The sequence below is a fragment of the Centruroides vittatus genome, unplaced genomic scaffold (genome assembly GCF_030686945.1).
Source record: "Centruroides vittatus isolate TY-2023 unplaced genomic scaffold, ASM3068694v2 contig_651, whole genome shotgun sequence".
Classification (NCBI taxonomy): domain Eukaryota; kingdom Metazoa; phylum Arthropoda; class Arachnida; order Scorpiones; family Buthidae; genus Centruroides; species Centruroides vittatus.
Window position 1 is genome coordinate 409,291 of NW_027122405.1, and position 23,724 is coordinate 433,014.

Sequence of the window (23,724 nt, forward strand, 5' to 3'; positions counted from 1 at the left end):
TATTGATTATTAGAAATATTTATGGCAGAAAGATTGAATTATTTATTTATTTATTTATTCTTCTTATTTAAAAAATTAGTATTTATTATTGTGGAAAAAATTTCTAACATTAAAATATTTTCTTTTTATGATCAAAATGAATCAAACTAAAGCTTTTGTTTTTGAAAGAATATAGATGTAATATGTGCTAATTACAGTTAAATCCCACCATAAAGGAATAATTTGGGTTTAAAGTTTTCAATTATTTAAAATGTGTGCTTAGATTCAGCTTTTTCATTAATACTGCAATAATATAAGTTTCTGTCATTAGCAGACTACCTATAGGCTGGTACCCTTTTAAAATGCAAGGAATACTATGCAACTTTGCTGCTCTTTTCTATCTTTTTGGAGCAGACTTACTGAGATCTCTGAACAATTAAGTTTGCTGTTCTCCCATCTTTATTGAATCAGAACAGATAATTTTTTGGACAGTAAAAGATTCCATTTGCAAGTTGATTTATCTATAATTATGACTGTATTACGATTTTATCTTTAAAAAATTAACATAAAATTTTTTAATATAGCATTAAATCTGAGATATATCTTTGGTCAAGCAAAAATACTTATGTAACAAACATCACAAAAATAAAGATAGTAAAATTTAATGATAGTGTACTGTAAACAGTGGACAGCACACTCAACTGACTTGTGAGAACTAGAGCAATTGTTGATCACACTATATCTGAATTTATGTTAATGTAAAGTGTATTATTGTGTACCTTACTGTAATATTTGTCTATAATCAAATTGAAAAATATATGTTTTTAAATAAACAACATATCTGAAATTTTTCTGAATTATCTTGTTGATCTTTATAAATGACAAATATTTTTGTGAAATCTTAAATATCTATATTAAAATTGTATATAAAATGTATTAAAGAAATTTTCATGTTAATAAATTTCTAATGGAAAAAACAATTAAAATAGGAACAAATTTATTCATAGCACTTCTTACATTAAGCATTTATTTAAAAAAAATGAGTTATAGCAAAATTATAAATAATAATCAAATTAATATAAACAACTTACTATACAATAAGTTCACATAACATAATTATTTATACAATGTTTAGCATAATACAATATTTACAGACATACAATATTTACATTGTAACTAAAATTTATGTAGGAAGTTAGAGAATAATTAATGATTTGTACAGATGATTAAAGTATTGTCTTGGTGTTATGAAAGCCCTAAGGTACATCAAATGCTTTTAAGTTATTGAACTTATATTCGAAGAACACTAATTATGACTAAATAGAAAAATTGGATTGTTTCAAATACATTATTCTTGCCAAATACACTCAAAACTGTATTTCACAATAGAAATAAACTTTTTTTTTTTTTATTTTACTTCTATTGTAAATTCAATTTTATTCTGTTTCTTTTCTTATCACTTATGAGAATTGTTTAAACTGACTTAAAATTCCTTATAAATATAAAAATATTTCCTGTATTCTCGTGTTGTGGAATGTCAGATTCCTGAGTGATTATTTTCTCAGATATGATGATAAGTATTTAAACAATTTCTATTTTTTTTTTTTTTTCCTTTCTTTTTAAGTTCAAATTTATCCAAAAAGCATTTATTTGAATGAAGTTGATAATCCTTGCTTCTTCATATTCAATAAATAATAAATTTTAAACATTGTTGTTAATGTTCATCAACAACATACAAAACAATGCTTCTAATAAGTAGAATTTTTAAAATATATTCACAAGGTATCACCAAGGCAAACTTTCAAAGAAATGATGAAGATGTAATCCTCTTAAAAATGAAATTTCTTCTTTGTATGTTTTTATGAGAAGGTTAAAAAATAGTTCACATCTTTTATAAATAGTGATTCAATGGTGTAAAACAATCATAGCATGTTGCAGAAACGACTATGCTTGCACTTTTCTTCTGACGATTTGGAACAGTTCCATATTAATTTATGAGATTTTATTTCATTCCGTTTATTTTCTGTGTCTATCTTTTCCTTTTGATTCTGAAAATAAAAATAAAATCTAAATTATTATTTAAATTTATAGTAGTTAGTTAATTATATATAGATATATATCTGAATGCATTATTCAATTAAAATTTCTTTCCTCCTTGGCAATATTAAATTAAATAAATATGTTCAAAAAACTATTATAAGATTTAAACAGCAGTTCTTCAGATTTTGATGACAGACTTAGGGGAAAAAATTATAACGTACTCAGGAAACTTGTACCTGTGGCAGCTTGTCTCTTGAAGGACTTTGCTGTATATCTCCAAGCTTCAGTGTTCCTGTACAGAAAAAAAGTTTTTTAATTTTTGAAAATCATAATTTGATATCAATCTAAGTAAAGTAATATCTTATAAATTGGTAATAAATACTATACTATACTATAATATATAATTAAATAGCAACTTTTATAGTATCGTTTTATGAAATTAAGTTGTCTGCAATGCTGATTTTAATTCTATTGAATTTATACTTTAATGTACATTAAATGTATGCCATAAAATCATATTTAATATATGTAGATGTCTTGATTAAAATTGACATTGCTAAATATATTAAAAGAATACTATCCGTTTTCTTAAAAAATTTTCAAATTAAAATTTCTAAAATCTTATTTAATGTTCAGATATTATTTTATTTATCTATAGTAAATTAGAATTAAGATAAAATACCTACCATGTCTACAACTATGAAGTGTAGGTTCTCTCAAATGTTTTTCATATTCATCTGCTAACATTTCCCAATGTTTTTTATTTCTTTCACATCCATCCAACAATGGTTGAAGTGCTGGTTGAATAACTGTTAAAGCCTAAAGTATCAACGTTTTTATTTAGTTGAATGCTGGAAAATATGAATTTATTTGTTTAATAAATTTAATAATTACCTTGTATATGGGAGACATATACAATTAATGAATCCAACTTGCATCTTAGGCAATTCATCTTTTTTTTCCCTATCCATCATTGCCTGATAAGATAGAAGAATTGTTAAATATACATACTCAAAATAAAATAATATTTTTTTCATCTGAGAAAATAATTATATTTACTAGATTAAAACTTACAATTGGTTTTTCCTTTAATCTTTCTTTTTCTAAATCTCCTTGTTCAAAAAATTCACTGGCGACCAGTTCTGCTACTTTTCTTTGAATTTCCCATGGTTTACAAATAGCAGATATATCACATGCAGTCATCATCATACCTCTGTTAAATGAATCAATTTATAATTCATTTATCAATATAATATTTATTATTAGAAGTAAACATTTTTGAAAGATTTCTAACCTGAGGAGATCTTTATTAGCAGGTTCTAACCAATTTGTTGTACCAGTTTCAACTAATTTTCCAAATGTATCTTTCTTTCTATAAATATAAATTTAAAAATATGTTAATTTTTAATCCTAATTTCATCTTAAGGAAAATGTAATATTTCATACTTTGAGCCATTAACATAAAAATTAAAAACAAAAATCTATAATTATTTTGTAATAAGGTATCAAATATTTTATAAACATACTTGAAATAAAGAGCAAGATCTGTAGCAAGAATTGCTGATTCTATATAAGATATCACAGTTCTGTAATCTTCTGTAGAGAAGGATTGAAAAATGTTGTTTCCATCACTGTTTAATATCATAATACATTGATCAAAATGATGGTGTTCCATAGTTGAGGTAGTATACAAAGTTGCTAAAGGGGATTCAATTCTGAAATAATGCAATGTTTTTTAGTTTATTTCATTATACAATTTATCAAAAAATAAATCAGAAATGATGATGATATTATCTTACTTTGTCTGAAAAGAATTATTAGTACCCCGATGATCAAGATCATGACATAGACAAGCTACTAAAAGTGCCAGCATTTCTAAATCTGACATCATCTGCTTCATATTTCCTATCTGAAAAAGTAAAAAGGGGGCTTTTATTCTTGTGTGTTAGATTTAAATATGTTTAAATCTTCAAAATATTAAAGAAAAAAGAATTTTCTTCTGTGATTAATGTTACTATAATTATAAATGTTTTTCTTTAGAGGAAAAATCAAACTTACTGTTAACATGGCAAACATAGTTTGTGCGACATTTAGAGCATGTCTCCAATTATGATACGTTACATTACGATAATTTTTTTTTACGCTTAACGTCCAACGACATAATATCTGTAATTATATTTTTAAATATTATTTTCACAGTTTATAATAATAAATTTCTATAGATTATTGAAGATATATAATATTTATCATCAATAATTTATTTTTTCCTATGTACCTGATATGGAATGTGAAATTTTCTAATGAGATCCAAATCCATAAACATTCTTAAAGATGCTTTACAAGTATCCTCATCTGCTAATTCGAAATCACTGAATTCAAAACTGTACAAATTGAATTTATTGGCCGAAGGAATTGGCAAATGCTATAAATAAATATAACAATATTAATTTCATGCTAATATTTTAAATTATATTATTGTAAAGAAGAATTAATGTACCATTAATTTATTCATTTCTTCAACCGACGATGATGCGTGATAGGAAAGAACTTCTAACGCAACTCTTTGTTTTGCCATCAATTTTATGGCATTTTCATACATTTGTGTGTTGTGTATACCTAATCCGCAGAATATAGAAAATGCCTAAAAATAAAAAATTAAGTTTAAATCAGTTAATTATGAAGATTAAAAGTATAATGACTTAGTAATTATGTGGATACTAAGTTTAAATTTCAGGAATTATAGTAACAAGTACCTCAAACGTGCTGATATCAATTTCCGTAAAGTGTTCGCCATTCAACTTATTGACTAATTGGGCAACTCCTATGACTTTATTTTCACTATTGAATATTGGTATAGATAAAACACGACCAGAAACTTTGATGTTTTCAACTCCAAACTGAAAAAAGAAAAGGAAATATTTATTAACGATAGTTTTAAAAAAAGAAAATTTGAACAATTTATAAATCAATTACTTAAAAATGTTAATAATAAACAATATGCTTAAGCAGGTTATCCTTATTGAATTACAAACAGTTAAGCTATTGAACTAGTGTTTATGAAGTTCATTTGAAGTGACTCTTGAACTATTCAAACATAATAAAATTAAATCTTTTCAACCTCTAAATGGGATGATGTGAATAAACAAGTAACTTTGCCCGGAAAGTAACTATATCAGGAATCTAACTCAAGGTTGTCCAATATAAATTAACTATATAGTATGCCTAATATTGAAAAATTGTAAACAAATATGATCGGTATAATTGGCATATGATTTGTTTCCATCGGTTTCATAATGTTGTTCTTTGTGCTCCCGACCAAACCTATGTCCAGCTAATAAGACAGCTTTGTTCTTCGGAATCTAATTACCAATTTCTCTGAATTAAATTCTTAAACATTTATACTTAGAATTATTAGAGTACCTTATTACTATTATTATTTATTAGACGTACAATCAGAGTATTTTAGTTTAAATCGATATAATCCTTTCTCACGGAGTACATTAACACTTACTTCTTTGAAAGAGGATAGCCGTAAGATGTTTTTCATTTCATCCAATTCTTCATCGGTACCCAGCCAATTAAATGTCTGTTATCAAAAGAAATATCTATTAATATACAATAATTTCTTTGGAACAAGTTAAATAGAAAAATTGAACAAATTAGTAACTTTTCCCGTATCAAAAACGAATACGGGCCACTGATTTGGAATATATTTATTATTACTAAACAAATGACATTCTTCCCTGAATTTTCAATATGAACGCAAAATAGTTGAATTTTTAAAAATCAGTGATAAACATCATCTCGTTTATTTAAAAAAGTCGACTTTTCATTATTGATCAAATGAATGGATTTAATGCGTTTAATTTAGTCGAGATCATGTCAATTATGCTATATAATGTCAATTATGTTATATAATGTAGGAGTAATACAATTATGATACGTTCTAAATGTTTAATTATTCAGTTTGTTCATAAATATATTCAATCTTTACATAAGCGAACGATATAAAAAATGTAAATCTTAATACATAGATCGTATGTCTAAATCAAGAAACAAAATTCTATGATCATAAGTTTGACCCTGATAAATGAATCCAGTTTTGGATCCATGTTGAATTAACTCGATACGCTATCACGACAGGATTGATCAGAATAGCTTTATATATATATAAATGTTACCTAAATTAATTTCATGGAAATAAATCATTTAGTATCATATTCCTATCTGAAAACAAATAATTTCGTTTATTTTTTTTATGATTTGTGTACTATTATTTACACTTATTATCTTTAATCTTCATTGAAGGCCAGCCAAATCAGTTACGTTTTCCGAAATTATGCGTTCGACGTAATGCCAAAGATTCTGATCTTATCCGTTAACTTCATTACGATATATCCTTAATTGCAAAATTTAGATTTACATTTGTGAAACTTTTTTTAATACTAACTTTTTCGTAACCGTTATCGAATAGAAGGCCAAGGTGCATTTAAGTCTTTCCTCTGCTTTGTATTGTACACCAATGACTAGGTCACAGGATTTTTGAATTAATTAAATATTAATGGAAATATTTGTTACATAATCAATTTATATAATTAAAATGCATTCTTTTCTGGCTTGCTTAAAATTTCTAAAAATATTTTTAAGGAATCTAAATTATTTTATCGCCTTTTGAAATCACAATTAAACATCAATAAAATAGAAAGATAGCAAAATAGAATATAAGATTATATTGCATATTTATTTTATGCTTTACTGAACAAATTATTAGCAATATAATATTCAGTTTTTGTATTGTCTAAGTTATTATTATTGGTGGTCTAAGTTATTAAATAACACTTAAAATCGTATTAATTTCGCTTTATTTCTTTGATTAATCTAGGGCTAAAGGATTTTTCCTGGCATTTCTCAATGATGGCGAATTTGATATTCTGATTTGTAAAGATTATATAAGGAAATAACTTAAATATATGAAAAATTATTACTTGTTTTGTATATATGCGAAGATGTAAAGTTAATTTAATAATTTATTTGCAATATGGATGCTTCAAAGTGACATAACGGCTAAGTAAGCAAACCAATGGTATATTTTTGGTTTTGTTTTGTATGAAATGAACTACTGTTTATCATTGATTTGCGTCCTTAGATGCAATATGCGTATTTATAGACTGTTCATTAGGAAAAAACTCGCCATCGACATTTGTTTAAGCATTAAAAGTTATAAACAAATTTAAATTTCATTATATTTGTTTCGTACGAAAACGGCAAGGATTTTATAGGAATTAGCAATGTTAATTCTTATTCTCACCAGATGGAGACACGATTGCATTTAAGAATGAGGACATTCCCCTTTTAGGTGTATTCACGCAAAAATTTGATTTTCGAAGAATGATTTATTGCGTGTCAGTCGATATGAATCGTAAGAATTCGATCGTAATTTTTTTTTGCAGAATCATAATGATTAAGGAAGAATTTTGTTAAATATCTGAAACCAAATATTTTGAATCTTATTGTAAAGAATATTTGTTCGTAAACAAAATATTAGTTTTGCTTATCGCTATGAAGAGAATAGGAAGAACATACTTATAAACCTGACAATGTTATTAACGCATATTTGACACCTTTTAGAAAAACATGCCAAATCATTTTTAAAATGCGTTATTCTTCACTCGCGCTACTAATTATGAAATTATTTTCATCAAAAATAATGTTCAATTAACGAAAAAATGATTTTAGCCTATTTCAAACGCGTATTTTTTAATTTTTTGCAATCATTCAAATATAAATATATATATGGGAAAATTAAAATAAAATGGTTAAAATATCGACAGCTGTTTTCCTGTTAGTCGAGTTCTGGCAATTCGAACGAGTTTCTTTCGTCCCAATCGAAAGAAAATATTTAGGGAAAAGGTTAAAGAGGATAACACGATTTTTAAAATGGCATTTAGAAAAAATAATAAATAGAAAAAGTCGCCTTACCTGTCCTGTCGCAACGACGTGACGAGCAAAATGAACATGAATCATTTCCTGTCCTGCCAATTCCATCAGACTGAAAAGGAAAATTATTCATTTATATACTTCGAAAAACAAAGAATTATTTAGTGGAGCAAAGAAAACGATTCGCTCGAATAAATTCGACGCTATATAGAAAGAGGTTACGACAAGTTAAACTCAATTAAGAATTTAATGGTAATGTATTAAAAATTAAAAATATATGACCTTCCGAATTAAAGTCGTTGCACTCGATAGTATTTTAGAAGGAATCTCAATAGAAATTCGGGTGTTCAGAAGAATAAAAAATCGAATTTAATTACGGATAGAGAGGATTTGCATTGATAAATTAGGCGGAGAAGGAAAAATAGTTATTTATTATCCGGTGGAACGGAGATGGGCGAGGATAGCAGCCGGAGATAAATCCAGTGATGGAGTACGTCAGGACATTCCCACGAAAGGGGGAATGAACAATGAAGGAGACGGCGTCGGACAGGTCGGCGCTCTCTCGTTACTTTACTTCTGACAGACTTAAGGGTGTCGCGTTACGGACTTTAATTAAGCGGTCGGGTCAACCTCATCGTCGAGTTACGATCGAGACAAACCGAGCGAGGTTGTCCAACTCTTCCATCGATTAGCCCACTTCACGGCATCTTGTAGTTGGTAGACCAGCACTTGTAGCGGGTGACCCTTGCATACTTCTGCTCATCTACCACAACAAGGTTGCTCATTCAATACTCAGATTTACGCGCGAATATGTTTTCGACCCTTGACCTCCATTTATTTTTGCAGATATGTGTTTTGCTATTTCTCTTGTATTCTATATAAACAGCCTTGACTTTCCGGTTAACGAGCAAAATATTAGGATAAAAACGGGGACACCCGACGTCACTAGGCAGAGAAGAAAGTTTTAATTGTGCGGAACTTAAAGAAATCTTTTTCAAGGCGTGCGTCATTAGAAGGGTTTTTTTTATTGGGTGGCGCCCGGTGACGTCAGGCAGCGGGGGAAGGGAGACTCGAAACAGAAATCAAACAGTTCGACATACTTTCTTTTTAAAACTTCGAGTAGATTTTATAGAATGCACAATAGCGATCGAATTACTTCGGATCGTGAGAATTTCCTTCCCCTTCCATGTCTTCCCCCCTTTTCCCCGCCACTAACTACCTCTAAGGTGCCCGTTAAACTGCTACTTTCGGGACAATGTACGACCTCTGCCATTAACAGGGATGCTCGACCTGCAGTCTGCTCGAATGTCTCCACCAGAGAATTACCTCGGGCTGCAGAACCTCATTCAAAAACTGAGTTTATTTCCCAACATTAGTTACATAAAATGTTGTGTAAGTGAGGTCAATATATTAACAGAATTGTTTAGCTCACCTGGGACGCCGAATCTCTTCTTCGTCTCTTCTCAATTCGAATATCGTAGTGAAAATAACATCCTGCAGAAGAAACAATTCATTTAAAACTCTGTTTACGAATGTTAAAATAAAGCCAAGTAAATTAAATTTGTTATACCTCTGGCCTAGAAAATTTCCTGGGTTTAAAAATTGGAGATATTTTCCCGATTTCTAACTGTTCTCTGTGATAAGTCAACTGAAATTTTATAAAAAAAAAGAAAACATAAATATATTAATAGTCAGTTTGTGCTTCCATATAACATTAAGTGGTAGTAAACATTGCACTTTATTGTTAGTTTTATCCACGCCCGAGAGATCATTGCTCTGAAGTCGTAGGTAACAGCGAAGTGTGGGCATAAAGATGTAAAAAATTCACCTCGCATCGGCGCCTATAACGAAAAGGGGATTAGAAAAATCCCTTCTGTCGCCATTACGACTCTAATATTTGAAAGCTGTCGTCAATAAGCATCAATGGAGTATTATTTTCGAACTTGTAGCAGATCAAAATAATAGCGATAAACTTTATGGGTGTTCCAGAAAAAGAATTAAGATGCCATTCAATTAAATAAAACCTGTTTTGTCTAATTCTTAGAATTGCTATCAGTCGATAACATTTTGAAAACTTTAATCGGAGAGATCTCTAAATGATGAATCGACTCGACGAGTGATAGACACGATCTTTTCATAATAAACATTGGTTTCCCGTTAAGCTGTGTAAAGAGTTAGGTAACACGCTCTTGACAGCTTAACATTCATATACACAAGTGCAAAATAATCAAAGTGTATTAAAGATTATACAGTGCTATTTTTTAAAGCTAAGGAAGAGAATTCGAATATTTTAGTTTAATATTAAATAAATTGATAAATGCAATATAATATATTCACAGTTTTAACGCGGGAAACGAATTAGAACTTAAAATTCTTCACACTTCAGGGGGGTTAAATACTCGATATAGTTTAAATTCCGGATAAAAAGATCTCCCAACTAATTATAAATTCTACGACAGTCTTAGATTGGTAAACGCTTAAGGTACGGCCACTTAAGGGTGATGTGAATTGAAGAAAGTCATTGGTTTTAAACAAAATCGAGAAGCCCGATTCATTAACAAGGTCTTTTAGAAAGTCATTGTTAGTAAACTTCACATAAGTGACCGCATTTTCAGTCAAGTACTGTGACATAATCCGTAGTATTGTTTGGGTTTACATAAATTTGTGTGTAGTATTTAGGCGGACGTGCCGCTCACAACGTACTGTAACCCAACCTCCAAATGTCCACAATAGCGATTCGATAACTATCTGTAAACAAGTGAATTGGCTGTTTTCGGGATAACGAACGATACGAAAACGTTCCAATTACTCTAGTAACCACGTGCAATATTTATTTTATTTTTTTTTTTTAAATCAACATAACGTTATTTAACGCGTTTTTAAATCAATAACAACATTAATTACCGCATCTTTTTGTTCCGTATCCACTAAGTAGACTCGGCATTTTTCACATTGCAGAAGTCCCTGAGCTTTCGACATGATTTTATTGATGAGTCTATCTAAAGATGAGGTCTCTTCGAATATGGACTGGGCCAGGCTCAATAATAACTGAAAAAGACAAATATATTTATATTAAATATTCTGTATGAAGTGTATTAGCCTATCTGAACATGTAAGAGATTCTTTATCAATAAAAGAGTAATATTTTTTGTAAACCGGAATTTAGTTGTTAGCGATATTAAAATTACTTTCTTGTAAAAGCCGTATTAATTTACATAAGTGCATCTTTTAAAAAAATGTCAATGGTGCAATAAATTATTTATCAATAAACTCCTGCCGAATAGTTTCAATGAATCTTATCGTAAAGCAGCAGTGAAAAGTGAATTCTGATGTTTATTTTAAGACTCGATGGAAGCTTTCCATCAGAAGCTGCACTTAAAATGTTCTTTTCCACCCTCGCTTCCCGTGGAGAATCCTAATCGAAACAAGCTAAGTGATTTACAAGAAAAAAAAAATATTCGATGAAATATGAAGTGGATTATAAATTGTTCGCGTCTTTCTACAGAATGGAGGTTTCATCAGCTGGAAGAAGGCATCCAGAGCACGCAAAATAAACAATCATCTCCGCTATCCAGATATGATCATCTGACAATGGTGGCGACTCACTCGGCACGGATGGCGCCGAATGCATGAATTAGTAGCTTGTTTTAGAATAGATGGACGGTTTTTTCTACCCTTTTCATCCACACCAATTATTAAGTCTCCTGGAACAATAGAATCTTTTAAAGCAAGACAATGAGAGCGGCGTGGGAACACATTCATTTAATGGCTGCAAGTTAAACAGAGCAATTTGTTAAATTACGCTTTCGTCCCCGCCAAACTTATAAACCTGATGCAATCGCGCTTACAAGTTCTGAATGTTGCAAAATCGGATTTATTCAAATGCATAATTCTTCTATCTAAATAATTCAAGTCGAAGGAACGAGTTATTGCAAATAATTTGGAAATTAAAATTATTTCAACTCGTTAAATAATTTAAATTATACAAAATCTAGTTTATTAAAGGTGATAAACGAAACACGGAGATTAAAAAAATTAGGATTTCATCACTAGATAATTACGGAAATATATAAATGAGATCGTGTATTGTGCTTAAAAGGAAACATAAACAGAACTGGCCATGATACATAGCGATATGGTTTTTGAACCCGAAAGAAAAAAAATTGCAACAGTCAGTCGACTAGATCGAGTTAAAGCCGGTTACTATAAACAAAGAAGCGTTTCAATTATGGAAATTAACGTGGCGATCAAAGTTGTAACTAAAATTAATAAGGATGATGAATGGATCATCTTTATTCTCTACAGCTATTTATAAATCAGAAAAAAAGCGAATGGTTCATTTAATACTGGAAGAAAAAGAAGTTGCTCTTGTTGCTCCGGTTTGCTAGGAGAGATCCATCGTTTCGTTTGACAGTATTCATTTCGGACGTGTCGTATTGCGTTTATCGAGTCGCCCAAATGTCGTCTACCACAACAAACGGTCATTTTTATTAATTTTCTTAGCGCCGCACGGACTGGAGCCATTTGCGCTTCATTGAAATGCTAGCTACAGTTACCCCCATGGGCTAGATAAAAGTTGAATAATGGTGTTTGAGAGCGCATCGCAACAATCGAGGAATTGAAAAAAAAAGAAAACGAGCTTAATTATATCCATGCTTTTTTTTTTTTTTTTTGCACAAACACCAATAGAGTAAAGCTATTAAAAACTGTGGCATAGGAGATTGGCATTCGCCTTTCGCGCGGGTGAACCTTAAACACAAAGACTTTATCCATTGTGCAAAAATTAAATTGTTATGAAAGTACGAAATTGCAAATCGTTCAGTGATGAAAATTTGAATTTATATACAGAGATATAAATCATAAATATATTCTAGTCCTACCTGCTCAAATCTCATGACTGATTCGGTTCCATCTCTGTTACGGTGTGATCGAGAACCACCGAAGTAACGGACTTTAGAACGTGATGGCGCCCCGACACGCGGTATGTGCGTAAGTAGGTGCTTATGTCCACAGTTCCGGAACTGCGTCCTCCAAATAGCTATAAGTAGGGACGGAAGCGGTTGCGATGAGTGAGTGAATGGAGGGTCCTGTTCGTAGATGATGGTCTGCTACCGTATACGGGTGGGGTGGAGCCACTTCACAACTATACTACTACTAGAAAGAAAATTCTTCCGAGTAATTGGAGGATAACGCTTTCTATCCAAGATAAATAGCATCACATATCAACATCTTTAACTCGTAACGCTCTTTATAACTAACACTGAATACAAGTGCAGAAGGGGTTAATATTTTATCCTCGCTACATAAACCTTTCCTCTTACCAAATGATAACAATTATCTGAAATATTCTTATTGAATATACAGTTTACATTCGTCAGATTACAATCGTTAAAAGGCACAATTAAAAAAATCCTACGGAGAATAAAAAAATCTAACAAAAGACGAGCAAAGACCCAGAACGAATAATAAAATTGCACAAAGAATATGAATAGATTTGCTATTTTTAGAAATATTTTTCTATTCTTCTCGCTCTTTGTTTAGACTAAAATTTTTTGTTTATTTCTCTCATTATTAAGCTAGTTTAATATATTTATTAATAAAATTTCTTGCTGAATCACTTAAAATATTTGAATCTTTTTTTTCTTCGAAAATATCAATTTACATATAATTAAGAACATTTTCAACAATGACATTTATGAATAATATAGATATTTTTGTTTACATAACTATATAATGACGTTATATTTATGCATATCATCATTTTGTATACCTTAAATTATAATATGAAAACAATTAAAAAAAAATTAAAAATTTAACGATAAGAATTAGACGATTTCGTAAAGGATTTAGCTATTTAAAAATAATAAATTCGTAAAAAGTTAAAGAATTTTCCATTAATAAAAAGATGATTAATCAATTACGTAAAAGTTTAATTTTAATTTTATGTTACGAGTTTTCTTCACATTAAAAAACAGCGAAAAGAGAAAGAAAAAATGCATTTTGATAAAGAATGAGACCTACTTAAATTATATAGAAGCGTAATAAAGTTTTGCAAAATGTTTTACGAGCGTTATTTTTTTTTTCGTTTGCGAAACAAGAATGACACATTTAGACTTATTTATGTTAATTATTATCCTATCGAAATCGTTAAAAATCGAACGGTTTTTGTAAGAAATAACTCTAATTGTCGTAGCGATGCTCGATGCCATCAATTAACTTAAGAATTTAACGAATGACGAATTAGGCAGGAAGAACATATGGGGCTACAGTCATTAATGACGTCAGCTATTTAGAAAAAGATAATGCGGCACGTGCTGGAAATGACATCATTCAAAAAATCACAATCCTCTCCGTTTATGGACGATTTTTCAATATACAAGTAAATAATTTATTGCAAAATTTTAAATTTTATTCCGCACCGCGCTTGTTCTCGATTTTTGTTTGTTTGATTTATTTTTTTACATCAAATTAACCGTTTATCCTATATTAAAGTATTAATTAATTAGGCTAAAGCATTAACTTACCTGGTTCCTCTTATATTCTTGTATGGACATTTCGAAAAGTTGTGCATTTTGGATACCAATCCCGCAGAAAGTCAAATATTTTCTGAATACCTTGACAGGGATAAAGAAAAGAAGAATCGTTAATGACATAATTAGAAAGGAAAACAAAAATTCCAAACAGGAAACCCGGAAGTGATTCAATGTAAAGGTTTAAAAAAAACAAATAAATAAAAGGCCGAAGAATTAGTCATAAATTCTAAACGAAAAAGCCGGGTCATTTTACGATGATGGTCACGTCACTGTCATCTTATCAATAAATCTGTTAACGCGAGAATAAAGATCTTTCCTAATAAGCTTTGACGCCATATCAAAAATTGCTGAATCGCTCGTCGCTGTTCACTTATTATTATTCATGTTCCCTCTGTTTGATGAGATAAAATGATGCAATATTTATGCACAAGTTCAAGAACACGCTCATGTCGCTTCTTAACAGAATAACGAAATATTAATTCGATTAATGCGTTTTTCGGGCCGAAAAATTAAAATTTGAACTAATTAAATCGGTTATAATGTAACAGTTTATTAAATTTATTTTTTTTTCAGTTAATTTAAATTATGAAATGAGCATTACGCATCAACGGACGAAGCTAAGGGTTAAACTTTGCACTAATATGTCGAATGCAATTTTACTTAAACCATACAACTTGCTATTTTTTATTTTAAAAAGTTTTAAATTTTCATCACAAATTTCGTTTAGTTTCGCTAATAATTTAATTATAAGTAAAATTAAAAGAATAATTTAACGTACCTTTACCTTAGTCATCATACCCTCGTGTTAAGTACAACAGAGAACGTTTTACACGCGATACAACACAGAAAACTAACAAAAATATCCGTTCTTTCTGAACTTAACGAGTCTATAAACTGATATAATAATTCATTTCTTAGAATAATTTCACAAAAATAAAAGAAACAATGCCCAAGATCAAACTTTGTTCTCACCATCCGCCCAACACTTTATAATTTTAGAACGTGTGGGTGATGCAGAGAAATCGATATACCGTGCCGAAATCAGAATGAATGCACGAGGTTTAAGATTTCTTTATTAAAAATGACCCTTACCTTTTTCACTCTTCCGCCGAACCTTTTAAATCTGGGAACTAGAGCGTGTTTAGCAGGAGCGCTCGGGTAAGTGGTGTGAGGCAGCAAACTCGCCATGTCTACTCACCGCTGCCGACAGTGCAACTAAATCGAGCGAAAGAGAACGCCGTGTGCTTAGAGCAACATGCGACCACCGTTTGTGTTTAGCCTTGACGCCAGCCAAGCTTATATACAGGCGTCGCAATTTGCCAGTGTGACTACAAAGTCCGTTCGAGAGGTTGTGAAACACGTTCTTACAACTTATAGCGTAAATATTTATTTCCCGGCATAAACTTGGCTTACCTCTTCGTCTTGCTTATTAAAAACTTTGTCGTCTTCTGTTTTGTTGATGCATTGAGCCACGCCGATGACGTCCCCTTGATAATTGACAATAGGCATGCACATGATACTGATTGTTCTGTATCCCGTTCTGAAATCGATGTCTTTGTTAAATCTAGGATCCTAGGATAGAGAAAATAAACTTTTTCGCTGATAATGACATACTCGACATGGCTTAGGATATAGATAATACTCGATACTATATCTTCGCGATATCATTTTATTTAACATTATGTTTCTGTTATCCAATATGTACAACATTGCTTATGCAAAAACGCGTTTAACACTATTATCTCTTTATTTATATTATTTTTCCTGTACTAACAGGGCTTATTTCATTATATTTGTTTATAGAAGGGAAATTATTTATGTACAAAGTATATTGTATTTTCCTATAAATTTATATCGATGTCTGAGAAATAATCAGATGAATTCCTATCGATTGATCTGTACATTAAATTCAGGAAATTTCGAATGTGATTTCCTTGAAAATCCCATGGTAATTTTATTTAACTATATTTACAAACAGGAACGAGTGCTAATTTTTCTAAACGTTTCCGATGTTTGCTTTACGTAAACAAAGCATTTCTAAAATAAACTAAAATTCCGAAAGAAACAAACAGAATCTGATAAGGTTCGCGTATCTTAAGGGAAAGAGTTATTGTAAAAAGACAACGTACAATCCTCTTTCCTTTGACGTCAGCCGGAGTAGGGGCCGGGGAATGACGTCATCAATCCTTCTATTTGCGTCCAAAGTGTACCTGAAATCAATACGGACTTATGAAATCACTGGGAAATTCTGCATAGAGTCTCCGGAAAAACAATGGAGTCTGATGATGGCTAAGACAATGGGCACTCACACGGGCATTCAAGTGTCGTTGGAGCCAATTAGACAGAGAATTGTGGGAAGTTCCATGAATCGAAGAACAGACACTGGTTGTTTTTTCTTTGTTTGCTTTGTTTCCAGAGAGGAGGGAAGAGTTGGGAGGTAACGGCGTCGCCGTGTCCCTCTCGGAAAATTTGGCCATCCGCTCGAGAGCTAAAGCAAAAGGAATAGAAGAAAACACTTAATCTTCATTACAATTGATGAGCGTAACACTTTGATACCATCCGGTGCGACGTCATTCGATCCACGACTGACTCGCTCCTTGAAGCTAAAGTACCTATTTTTCTGAAAGCTTGTTTATGGAATAATTCAGACTCTTCCTTCAGAAATTCGAAAAAGACTAAAAATTCCAAAAGGAGTGCTATCAAAACAATTCATTCAATAGTCTCTCCAGCTATGTCCGTTATGACAAATACTCCACTAAAACTCTTACACTATTTGAAATTCCTCGTGGAATTGGTCTTTATTCTAGGTTCAAGACAGATGAAAATAGTCTTATTTACAATATAGAAAAAAGATGTTTTTGCAATTTTAGTATTTTAATACAGATCTTTCTGCCTGTTTATTTTAAAATTTAATATCGGATAATTGCGAATGATTCTGGTAATTTAAAGTTTTTTATATTATTATTAACATTAAAAGACAGTCAAATATTGAAACTACACAACACTTCTGCGGTTAATAGTATCAAATCCGGATTAAGCATAAAAAGTTGTCACATATTTAGCTCGAAAGTTGAACGGCAACTAGGCTATATTAGATATTTTGACCGGTTTATGAGGTTACACCGCATGTTTATGAAAGTTATCTGCTTATTTTTCATATAATCTCATATATACAATGTACATAAGTTCTTATCTGTACATCGTAAAGCGATTTAAGTTTATATTTTATATAGAATTTCGTAAATATTCCTATTTGTACATTGTGTAGAAATAAATTTTCCGAATCTCATCGGATTAAACAACATAATTTGCAATAACACTTCTTGCATAAAGCACTAGAGAATGTAATATAGTATCTTTATTACCCTGTATTTAAAATATCTACACTTTATATTCTAAAATTTATATCCTGTAGATTATTTTTCATCATTCCAAATGATAAATTTTAATATGATATGTAATATCCTAAATTTTTTTCATTTTCAAAGCGTTTAGTTCTTTATCAAAGTATCTAATTCGCGCAAGTTATTCAAAGTTACGAGTTTAAAATCCACAAGAGGCCAAATCGAAGTAGGCTATTTGATGAGCCAAGCCCTTCATAAATCTCTAACTTTAAAAAAAAAAGTTACGAAAAGGATTTGTCTGCTTCCAGGAAGAAAATCTAATCGAACTACAAAGCCGATCTATCGAATATTTAAAGGTTTATTTATAAAAATTTCACTTATCTGTATCGAATTCAAGCGTCAAATATAAAAAAAATACATATTATTTTTTAAATTTCTAACGAAATTTAACCTATTAAAGTTAATAATACAGCCGCTTTCGTTACGCGTTTTCTAAATACAATGACGTCGCTCTATATAAATTCTTTTAAGAATAAACTTAAATAACCTTCTCTAAACAGTTGACCTTCTTTGCATTTTATTTGTATTCAATGATGTGTCCTTGAGAGCTAAACAATGCCAATGAATATGCGTCGTTTCCCCTTTTTATCAAGCCGATTTCTCATTTTATTTTTCTCTAATTTACCCGAAGATTTACGTTTTATAAATATTTCTTCCATGATTAAAACGGCAATCGCCTCGTGTAAAAGATTAAGAAAATCGTCTTTTTAAAGTATACGCCGATATTTTATGAGCCATTTTGAGTTATTTTTAAACCGATATCGATGCCCTCGAGAAATATTCACTTTTAGAATATATTAATGGAGATGTTAAATATTAATTTATGTGATGAAAATTAATCTGTGTGATGGGACGTGAATTAATATCGATACGATATAAACAACGGTTCATTGACCCAAGAATATAATTAATTAAATAATATTGATAAAAAAATTATTATGTATCATCTAAATATTTTAAATTGTATCATATTTTGATAAATTTATTACAATATTTTTAGAAATTATTCTTATTTTAAACTGAATACAGCGCTGTTGATAGATAAAATGATCGTATAATTACAGAATAATATTTATATAATTTATATGTGTTATATAAAACATAACTCATTTTTATATAAATGTAATTGTTTCTATAACAAAAATTCGGAAAAAAGATTTTAATTACTAAATAAAACAAAAGTAAAATCCAGTTAAAGTAGGATTTAAAAGTTAATTAGCGATAAAAAAAAATTATGGATGTAAAATAAATAAATTATAATTAATTATTTAAATTTCAATAAAACGAAAGGGCGACGTATCATTTAGAAAAACTAAATATGTAAATTTCAATTTTTTTTCGAGGTATCTGCAATTATTTTTCTTCGAATATGTTTATTTAACGTACTTACATATGTATATAGGGAACGTCATGAATAACTTGCTGTATCCAATTGTTTCATTCTTGTTATTTAACTATTAACTAATGTTTTAGGAAGTGGACAGTCGACTTATTACACGCGAAGAAATATTTAATAGTGCCAAATGTAAAAATGAAAGTCAAATTATAATCAATTAGGTTATATTATGAAATCTTTTGCAATTATTTAAAATGAATTCATTATATAATTGCTGTAATTAAATCGCGATTATCATCATTTGTTAGATGGACGAATCACATTTTCGTTTCTTTTTTTTCTTTCGCATCAAGATACTGGCAAAAAACTATAAAAAAAATGGAGGATTTCATGGTCGATTTTTTAAAAATATTTATGTATAAAATGAATTTCATTATTTTTAGTTAAGAATTATTTTATTGGTTAATGTGTTTAATATATAAAAATTGATTCATATTGTCATGATTAATGGGGAAAAACACGACGAGGTTAGTCCCAAATGACGCGAAAGTTATCAATTGACCACATTTTTTTCACCTGAAAATCATCTAGGAATAGCTTTCCTACGTAAGAAATTAAAAATTTAGGTCAGTTGTTAAGTTATTTTCGGGAATGTCTGAATGGACCGATGTTATTTAGAGGAGTTCGACATCGTAAAATGCGTAATTATCGATCAACGTACGACTTGCTGCTCTAAAATCCTATTTTAAACAAGAAGCAATAAAATAATTTTAACGTTTTCTTCACTATGACAAATTTATTATAATATACAGCATTTCTATTGTTGTTTGGTAAATAATGAAAAGGTTAATTGATATGAAATGCGTTAAAAAAATTATCTTTTGCCCTTCTGTTGCTAATAAAGTTGATTAATTGAATGGTGGTTTAATGTACTTTTTACTTATATTATCCTTCGAGAGCTATAAAAAATAGGCAATTTATAGATAGATTAGACATAAACTATGCGTGTCACATGGCACGTTAGATTATGGGACAACGTGCATTTAATAATAACTATAATTTATTATTGTGTATAAGGTACTACTGTCGCCATTCAGTATTTTTCCGTAAATTTTTACGATCTTTGTCGAGTGTTTTGAGTAAATAAAAATCCATTCAAAAATACTTAAGATATATTTTCCTTTTTTACAAACATTAAATTATTATTTTGATCTGATTTAAATTTAGAATGACGCTATTAAAATATGATTAAGATCTAGAAGAAAGATGACATTTCAGGAAAAAAATAATAATAATTTAGGATATAGTAGCTATAAAAATACTTACATTTCCTTATTTTTATATATTGTTTTTAACTTAATTTACTGTATATATCGATTAATACAAATACAGTGAAACCTCCGAAAAATGGCCACCGATGAGTACCCGTTGCTCAGAAGTGACCTTGTTTGGAGGTTATTTTGTATGCATTTTTGTTTAAAAAACTCCTGAAAAAAGTGGTGGCCGTTGTCGGAAGGTAACTATTATTAGAAATTCAAATATATGTACAGTACAAGAAACGACAACAACAAAAACATGTAAATAACTGTACAAGAAAAAGATAAAAAATGGCCGTTGCTCAAAGGTCGCCATTGTTTGGGGGTTATTTTGTACGCATTTTTGCTAAAATAGTTTCTGAAAAAATGGCCGCTGTTTACAGGTGGCCGTTGTCGAGATGTGACCGTTATTAGAGGTTCGATTATACAAGAAAAATGAATGTAATTAGAAATGTTCAAATTGCTATAATTACTAGATTGCGGTTATACATTTTTTCAAAGTGTCTATTGTTTCCTTCTTTCCTTTTTTTTTACTTGCTAAATCTTTATCTAAAAGGCAATCGCAAAAGCTAAAGACGAATCAAAGATTATTCGCGTGTCTAAGATTGATGTCATCAACTTACATCCACTTAAGTAATAACTTCCTAGAAAGGAAGATAGAAACGAGAAGTGGGACATTCTGTAGACCTACAGAAAGAGACACACTTCATATTCTCCAAGTAACTACGTTTAACGAGCTCTTAAAATTTATTTTATATACGAGTATATATTTTTTTAGAGATTGATGTATTTTGCATCACGCTAAAGAAGCATTTGAAAACGAATTTATGATCAATTGTTAAAATAAGAATTCAATAAGTTTCTGATTAACTAAGTTCGATTTCTAAGTTTAGATTACAGACAAACAACTACACGAATACATCCATAGAAAAAAAACATGATTATTTTTGTAATTTATTATAGGATTTCGTAAAAGCTTGGGTGTGTACAAGTTCATCGTACTTTTTTTGAATGGACAAGAATAGAGTCCGGAAGTTCGACCCTTATTCTTTTATTCCATCCTTTCCGTATGACCTCAATATACTGTACTTGCTTATTTGACAATGCGAAGATAAGATTTGTTATGAGGAAAATCGTATTTATATATAAGAGTAGAAGGAATTTTTCAAACGATTTAATATAATTTAATTTTAAAAAATGCCTAATTCCACTTGCAGAATTTTAGCTAATTTTGTTACATATATATAGATAAACGTAACAATTTTGTAACTTTTCCGCGTAAAAGGCACGACGACAGAACAATGATGCAAAGGATCATTCGATACTTTTCATCATTTGTTCCTGGTCAAATTCCTGGATCAAATGATGTAAAGAATTGAAGATTCTTTATATCATTTGACACAGGAATGTATTTCCTGTTTGGGGGATGTTTTAGCAGAGAAACTCTTTCAGAAGTAAGTTTTCTTTGATGTAATAAGCGCTACTTATAGAAATAGAACAAAATTACATTCTCATAACTGAAACTGGAACACGTGATTCACGCGACGAACTTTTTTAGCATAAACAATGCCAGGATATTTCGATGCTACAAGACTCCTACGCGCCTCTTAGATACTACAACATTCCTCAATGATTTAATCAACAGATAAACAATTTTCATAGTGAAATATTGTTGGTTTTTAACATAACAGTACAGTAAGTTCGTTGTCTTGTTTCTTCAGTGATTTTGTTGTGGGTTAAACTCTATTTCGGCTTAAACTGATGCAGATAATGCTCTATACTCCAATGAACTAATTTCCTCTATTCTGATCTCTCTTATTTATCTACTCATCTCTCTATTCCCTATTTAGCATCTTATCTAAATTACATCAGAACAATGAAATATTATGAAAAATATGAGATGATTTTTACATGGCTACCGTTTCCAAGGTCATTTAGCGTTAAGGGGAATTTGACATAGTGCTGAATATAAAATTTAGAAGAGAAATTTCCAATTTGAGTCATTTTTATTTGCATATTTATTCAATTCGTGAGTAGATATAAAAGAATAAAAATACCAGAAGGTAGTTTTTTTAATATCTACATTCAGTGCATCACACGATCCTGAATATTTCATGCAATTTGGAAAGACTATTCAATAATAAACGTGTAAATTACATAGTGTATACATAGCATTGCGTATATACGGTCTATTCTAGATCAATTTGACACACTTTAATACGATACAAAAAGCTACAGTATTCATTTTCATCGCTTTCAAAGGGAGTTGCTCAAATTAGATAATTACAGGCAATAGCCAAATGTAAAAGAAGACTATTTTTTTACCAACGCGTATCTATGCCATTAGAATTAAAGACGAAGAAGAAATTTGAGCGAGAATGCAAATGAAGATGTACGATCTTGATGAGGACGAGGTGTCAGACGAGATGATGCCTATGCAAACAAATGAAGTAACAGAAACGGGGGTTCAAGGACAAAATATAAAGATTCACAGAAAGGGAGGAGCATACCAATATCATTTGAGAAAAGGTTACATTTTTTTTGAATTTTTTCACCTATTTTGTTAATTGGAACCCCGCCCTTCTAGCGCATATTCCTCGAATGCTGCAATTCGATGCTCAATGTTATTCCCTTGTCGACTATCTTCCAATGTTTTGCTATTTATTTATTTATGTATTTATTTTTCAGAGGCGTATCTGACACACTTTGTTACTAATTAAACCGACTCAAAACACTAATTAAAAGTTAATTATAACTGATTATGACGCTATAATTTCTATTATATTATTTATGTATTTCGCAAAATTAATTAGCGCCATCTGTGAATGAATCCTTAAACTAATAAAATATAACAATTATATTTTAAACACTTTCTATAAAACATATTAGAATTTTCTTAATATTTTATTTTAAAACATTTAATTTAAATGTCACATTTTGGGAAATTTAGGGAAATTTCTTTTTATTGGGGAAAACGAAACTTTTTATTCACACGAGGAAATCGTTAGGTAAATTTTAATAGGCGAAAACTTCCTTTACGGAAATTTTAACTAGGAAATTTTTTTCTCTCAGAATAAACATTCCGCATAAATCATTATAAAAAGAAACAATTTTTATAGTATTATCATTTATTTATTTAATAAAATACTATGGGAATTAGAATTAAAAATAAAATATTT

General features: G+C 29.9%; 1 protein-coding gene across 1 annotated transcript in view; it reads right to left on the reverse strand.

Moving 5' to 3' along the window:
- Positions 1 to 953: 953 nt before the first annotated feature.
- Positions 954 to 23,724, reverse strand: part of LOC136979882 (cGMP-specific 3',5'-cyclic phosphodiesterase-like) — a 29,327-nt gene continuing 6,556 nt past the window's right edge. Inside the window, exons 3-21 of the mRNA XM_067275908.1 lie at positions 15,903 to 16,061; positions 14,481 to 14,570; positions 10,861 to 11,004; positions 9,527 to 9,604; positions 9,389 to 9,450; positions 7,999 to 8,068; positions 5,531 to 5,605; positions 4,773 to 4,916; positions 4,517 to 4,660; positions 4,295 to 4,441; positions 4,078 to 4,185; positions 3,819 to 3,928; positions 3,546 to 3,734; positions 3,314 to 3,391; positions 3,094 to 3,232; positions 2,912 to 2,996; positions 2,706 to 2,837; positions 2,256 to 2,311; positions 954 to 2,027 (exon numbers count right to left, since the gene is read on the reverse strand). Of these exons, the coding sequence (XP_067132009.1) occupies positions 1,902 to 2,027; positions 2,256 to 2,311; positions 2,706 to 2,837; positions 2,912 to 2,996; positions 3,094 to 3,232; positions 3,314 to 3,391; positions 3,546 to 3,734; positions 3,819 to 3,928; positions 4,078 to 4,185; positions 4,295 to 4,441; positions 4,517 to 4,660; positions 4,773 to 4,916; positions 5,531 to 5,605; positions 7,999 to 8,068; positions 9,389 to 9,450; positions 9,527 to 9,604; positions 10,861 to 11,004; positions 14,481 to 14,570; positions 15,903 to 16,061 (2,136 nt within the window). The 3' untranslated portion in view covers positions 954 to 1,901. The remainder of the gene's footprint in view (positions 2,028 to 2,255; positions 2,312 to 2,705; positions 2,838 to 2,911; positions 2,997 to 3,093; positions 3,233 to 3,313; positions 3,392 to 3,545; positions 3,735 to 3,818; positions 3,929 to 4,077; positions 4,186 to 4,294; positions 4,442 to 4,516; positions 4,661 to 4,772; positions 4,917 to 5,530; positions 5,606 to 7,998; positions 8,069 to 9,388; positions 9,451 to 9,526; positions 9,605 to 10,860; positions 11,005 to 14,480; positions 14,571 to 15,902; positions 16,062 to 23,724) is intronic.